This window comes from Leptonychotes weddellii, chromosome 8 (genome assembly GCF_054177405.1).
Source record: "Leptonychotes weddellii isolate Sample4059 chromosome 8, ASM5417740v2, whole genome shotgun sequence".
Classification (NCBI taxonomy): domain Eukaryota; kingdom Metazoa; phylum Chordata; class Mammalia; order Carnivora; family Phocidae; genus Leptonychotes; species Leptonychotes weddellii.
Genome location: NC_138376.1, coordinates 101,912,507 through 101,918,593, shown reverse-complemented (window position 1 = coordinate 101,918,593; position 6,087 = coordinate 101,912,507). Strand labels below are relative to the sequence as shown.

Here is a 6,087-nt window from a genome sequence, read left to right as displayed (position 1 = left end):
ACTCTGGGGAAGTGAAACACGCAGTATATTCAAGTGAAGAAAGTTGGTATCACTGCTAGCCATAATTGATCATTCTTTTTTTTTTTTTTAAAGATTTTATTTATTTATTTTAGAGAGAGAGAGAGCATGAGTAGGGGGAGGGCCCGAGGGGGTGGGAGGGAGATCTGAAGCTGACTCTGCCCTGAGTGCAGAGCCCTACCCAAGGCTCAATCTCACGACCACGAGATCATGATCTGAGCTGAAACCAAGAGTCAGATGCTTAACCAGCTGAGCCACCCAGGCGCCCCAATAATTGATCATTCTTTCACTTGCAGATTTCCATTTCACTGGGCCAACTTTTTTGTGGCAAGTTTTTCCACTTGCAATTTTCCACTTCTGGGCAATGTCTGCAGTTAATACCTGATTCTGAGGCTGAATGACTGATCCCACAATATGACAGGTGAACATTCCAAGATTCTGTCCAGCTGTTAAACAGGAAAGGCTTACCTGCTGTCCCAAAAGCTCCTGGAAGGTACAGACAGTATCACAAATGAGCAGCAAACAAACAGACCCTTGAAGAGTGTCACCAATCCTAGTCTTATGCCTGTTATGGGCTGAATGGTGTCCCCCAAATTAATATGTAGAAGTCCTAACTCCTAGTACTTTAGAATGTAACCATTTATCGAGATAAGGCCTTTTAAAAGGTAATTAAGTTAAAGTGAATTTTTAAGGGTGATCGCCAACCCAATATGACTGGTGGTGTTATAAGAAGAGGAGATTAGGACACAGACACACATACACATGGCATAAACCATGTGAGGATGCAGAGAGAAGCTAGCCACCTGCAAGCCAAAGAATGGGGTCCTCAGAAGAAACCAACCCTGCTGACACCTTGATTTTGGAATTTTAGCCTCCAAAATCACGAGATACTGAATAAATTTCTGTTGTTTAAGCCACCTAGTCTGTGGTACTTTGTCATGACAGCCTTTGTAAACTAGTAAAATGTTGCAAAAGACAAGGAAAAAAAGACCATTTGAAGATAAATGAAAGTTGACCATAAAAGAGAAAATGATTAGAGATATCACAATGAAAAGTGAGATTCCAAATTCCATGAAATTGGAAGAAACAAGTGCATATGGCAAGGACATGTACAGAACACTAAGACAGATTACAGTGTAAGCCACCTCGTTACTTATTACTTAGTTCAGTAAATGTCTTTGCAATGATTTAATGGAAGCACCTTCTTGTGATTTGGTTTCTGGCTAATTTGAAAAAATAATATATTTCTCCAATTTTGAAATGTTTTGTTCATTTCTTACATCTGATTTTGTCATGAATTTATAATTTTTAAAATATTTTTAAATTTGTCAACTTAGTGTTTACATTTATTCTGCAAATAAACTAATGGTCGATGAACTATCCTTTAAAAATTCTCCACTTAAGGGGCGCCTGGGTGGCTCAGTTGGTTAAGCGACTGCCTTCGGCTCAGGTCATGATCCTGGAGTCCCAGGATCGAGTCCCGCATCGGGCTCCCTGCTCGGCAGGGGGTCTACTTCTCCCTTTGACCCTCCTCCCTCTCATGCTCTCTGTCTCTCATTCTCTCTCTCTCAAATAAATAAATAAAATCTTAAAAAAAATTCTCCACTTAAAATAATTTTTATGGCTTTTCTAAACCAAGGATAAAATAAAGCATAAATCAAAGGGTTAATGGCTGAGTTACAATAAGCACCCCAACAACAAATCCCATAAATATAGGCAGGGGTTATGAAGCCCATATAGGCATCAATTAATGTATCAATTGTATATGGTAACCATGAAATCATAAATGCTACCACTGTGATACCCAGGGTTTTAGCAGCTTTTCTCTCTCTCTTGGCCACTCTGGATTTGTAACTGTCCGAGGATGATTCTGCTTTGCTACCAGTATTTTCAATTTTTACAGCTTGTTGTTTCACTATTAGAAATATCTTACAGTAAAGAATTATCATAACAAGGGTAGGTATGAAGAACAACAGAAAATCTATCAAAACCCAGTCTTGATTTACAACCATCTGACAGCCACCTACACAGTTGAGAGCACTTACTAATTCCTCCATCCCATCGTCACTGACACCTGTGTAGAACACTGCACCGCTGTATACAACGGGCAGGATCCAGGAGACACTGATGCATATCCCTGACATAGACACCGTGAACTTGCTAGGAGAGACCAGAGGGTCAGTAACAGCAAGGTACCTGTCGATGGAGATGAAGCACAAGTGGAAGAGAGAAGAGTAACAAAATGCCACATCAAAGCAACTGTGCAGGGTACAAAATCTGGTTCCAAAGTACCAGCAGCTCTCCACGGATCTGACCATGCTGAAGGGCATGACGGTCACCCCCACCAGGAAGTCAGCACCGGCCAGAGAAGCAATCAAGAAATTGGCAGGAGCGTGCAGCTGCTTGAAATGCAAAACTGAAGTCATCACCAGGAGGTTTCCAAACACAGCCAGCAAAGATGCAAAGCCGAACGCTGAGTACAGAATCACCCTGGATCCAAGCGAGTAGGGAGGTTTAACACAAGATCCACTCACACTCTCATAGCAAAGCTGCCCAATAGCAGGGTGGGAAAGATTGCTGCTCATGGTTCTGCAGTTTGATGCTTCCTGTCTTCCTGCCCTCCCTTGTGGTAGGAAAAAAAGTTTTTCGATTCTGAGAATTAAAAAAAAAAAATCAAAGCACATATTTGAGCAACTGCTTTTAAGTATTGCCTTAGAGTCTATCCTTTTTCCCATTTTAATCATAAAAATAAGTTAAGAGAATTTCAAGAAGTTAGAAATGTATCCTTTCTGACTTTAATGCATGCAATTATTTGTGTAATTATGTCTAAACCTCACAGATAGTTAATTCCAAGCTAATCTATTATGAATTTTCATCAAGCCAGAATTCACATTATCTGAATAATCGAAGAAATGTAACTTAAATACCTGGTTCTTTACACCCCTGAAGTTCTTCCTTGCAAAGAATAGTCACATATAATATAATTACATATTAGAAAAGTCACCTTTTAATAGACTTCCACCTTCACGTTGTCTGAGAAGTTAACACTTAGAATGTTTTAGGAAGCTAGCCAATTAACTTCACCCATTATGAATTCCTCACAAGGAATCCCTACAGTGTAAGGTGTGAATCCGGAAAGGAAACTTTTGATAATTATAATTAGTAAGTTTTTCTACAAAATGCATTATTGCTCAGTGCTCTATTACTTTGCAGAAAGACTTGTGATTTTTCTAACCAAGAGATTTCTTTAAGTTCAACTATCCTGAAATAGCCTCATCCCGTATTTGGCAATAATATTATCTATTTCCAAGACTGGCTGTATAATCTGCAGAGCCCAGGGCAAAATAAAAATATGGAGATCTTTTTTCAAAAATATGTTAAAAAGTGCTCTTGAGTGTAAAGCTTTTTCCTTTTTTCTTCAGTCTCTCCTGACCTGCCATGGTGTTTGATTGACTAGTTGATTGATTTAATAATGCTTAATGGTGCTTAAGAAGCAAATGATGCTTAACCGACTGAGACACCCAAGCGTCCCTGATTTTTACTTATAATGTCCCACTTCCTTGGGCATGGAATTGTTTGTAGGGCAAGTGCAGACCGTCACAGTTCCCTGGAGAACCTGCCCTAGAACTCAGCATGCCTGGCCCACCTACTGCCAGTTTTCCCCTCCCTGCAACTGTTGAAACAATATGCATGCCCAGGTTGGGGGTCTAGGAAGAAGCTGAGCAAGGCATCTGTCCTTCTCCTGGGACTGTCACCTCAACCAAAGGCAGATAGCCGACTCCCTAGGGATTGCAACCTCCACATTAGGACCCACTCAATGTGTGGATTGAGAGTGCATAAGAGGGTTGGCCCTGCTAAGTTGCCCTTCGAATGTGCTATGGCCCTACAAGCCTGGATGGGGTAACAACTGCAAGACTTACCCTGAGACCACAGAGGGCTACCTTGCCTCAACCCTCCCTTCCCTGTATCCAGTCCTCCAACACGGCAGTCTTAGTAGGTCAGAGTGAGGAGGGGGAGGTTGGACCAAGCTGAAGGTGCCAGGGAAGGAGGACTCGGTGGGGGTGGAGGATGGGGGGGGTGAGGTGGCCGAGGACTAATCCAAGGGAGAAGGGGAAGTGGTGTAACGCAGGACAATCACATGTCATGCAACTCTAGGTTCCAAATTCCCTGCGCAGGCTCTGTTGTCCCTGAGGACTTCACGTAGAAAACACAAATTCAAAGGTAAAATTTTTCAGAATTTCAAGACCACAGCAACTGGCATCAAGCCCCAAGAGCAGGGTTCTGTGCCACTGGGCAGGTCACAAGCCCACAGGAGGGCCCACCCTGTTTCATTTCAGAGATTAAATTATCTCTTTGCAACAGCAATTAAATGATGAAACAAAGAAAACCCATTGAAAGCAAGTGCAAAACTGCCAGATGGGAAGGCGTAGAAGCTAAGCACCAGGGAGTTCTGATAGTAGCAGCCCGTCCTGACACAGACATTGCCCTTGCAGTATTAACAGGAATTTAAGGAGTTCAAGAGGGAAATTAAAGATACTGAAAGCTACGTTAAAAAGATTTCAGGTCTGAGAAAAATAGCTACCTTTGATCCTATACAGGAAATAGGAAGTTCTGAAGGCCTTTTTTTGTCCACAATGATATATTTAAAACTTGAAAACAGAAACATGATCTGTCACTTAGGATACGGATATTAAAGATATACTGGAAAAAGAGTAGAACAGGTATTAAAGGTGTGACAGGCAAACAATTATTCAGGCAATCATCTCCCAAATTCTTCTTGATAATGCTATCTTACCTTCTCTTTAAATTCTCAAAGCTGACTTGATTCCACCCTACCCTTCTTCAGTAGCTTTACCTCCCTGTTTTCTGAAAATATGAAATACACAATTTAAAGACTGAAAGAATGTAGGGGTTTAGGGTTGTATGATGAAGGCAGGAATCATGGGTGATTCCCATATTTGTAACTTGCCGACAGGATAGATAGAGTATATCCAAGAAAGACTACATTTGGTAAGGAAAGACGATGGGTTAGGTTTGGATTGGTCAGAGGGACATAAAACTGGAGTTGTTCAGTGGGTGATTTAGCCTCTAAGTTTTCGGCTCAGGAAAGCAAGTGTGCCAGAGATAATTGTTGGGGATTCCTCAGCCCACTAGTGTTTTTGAGGCCACAGAGTAAATGTGACTGCCCGGTGCAGGTCTGCTATAATGCCTACCATATATCAGATACTCAGGAAGTAATTGTTGACTGGATTAGAGTGTGTACAGTGAAAATGGAAGGAACTGAAGGTGCACCAACTTTACGGTTATGCCTGCAAAAGAAAGAGTAGCCAGAAATAACAGATGGAAAAATGGGAAAAAGTGGACCCACTGACCCCATGGGATGAGAAAGGCTTATGAAGAAGGAAATATCAAGAGTGTCAAATGTTGACAATGGGTCAAGTTTAATAAAAGATGAAAATCATTTGTTGGCATTAACATCATGGACAAGCATGACTCCACCTCTTCTGGTGGAATGGTGAAGACAGAGTCCAAACTGCAGTGGATTGAGAATGAGTGGGAATGGGTAAGGAAGGCAAGTGGGACCATGAGCAGTGACTGACATTTTAATAAGCCAACTGTAAAGAGGAAGAGAGAGACGTGTAGTAGTAGATAGCAGGGGACATGGACTCGGAGAACGTCCATGTTTCTATTCTCGTTTTGTTTTGATTTTATTTATTTTATTCTGAAGTACTTTATAAAGAAATGCTAATGAGAATATGAGACCAAAGGCTGAGCTCTGTTTGGAAAAGTTTTGCTGTCAAGCAGGAAAGCAAGAAAGCACAGATCTAGGCTGTGGGAGCGTCAGCTCAAGGTAGTAGAAATAAGGAATATTTCTTATAGCCAGGGGGCCATGAGCTGCTTTATATCCGGAAAGCAGTCTCCAAGTGTTACTGATAGATGACGATATCTGTGTTCATTCACTAGGTAACCACTGGGCTGACTGGGGGTGTCCACAGACATGCATGGGGTGCTTGCCTCAGGATTATGCCATTCTAGTGGTTTCCTATTGCTGCTGTAACAAATTACCAC

The 6,087-nt window shown here is 41.6% G+C and overlaps 1 protein-coding gene across 4 annotated transcripts; it reads right to left on the bottom strand.

Moving 5' to 3' along the window:
* Positions 1-1,364: 1,364 nt before the first annotated feature.
* TAAR8 (trace amine associated receptor 8) lies at positions 1,365-2,603 on the bottom strand. 4 transcript variants are annotated; one of them, XM_081827496.1, is made up of 3 exons: positions 1,625-2,603; positions 1,510-1,515; positions 1,365-1,411 (listed from the first exon to the last, which is right to left on the bottom strand). In XM_081827496.1, the coding sequence occupies exons 1-3, from the start codon at positions 2,601-2,603 to the stop codon at positions 1,365-1,367; spliced, it is 1,032 nt and encodes a 343-aa protein (XP_081683622.1). The 4 variants fall into 4 exon arrangements, with proteins under 4 accessions (XP_081683622.1, XP_081683623.1, XP_081683624.1 ...); XM_081827497.1 differs by lacking the exon at positions 1,510-1,515 and having other exon boundaries at positions 1,365-1,403; positions 1,611-2,603; XM_081827498.1 differs by lacking the exon at positions 1,510-1,515.
* Between the last annotated feature and the right edge of the window lie 3,484 nt (positions 2,604-6,087).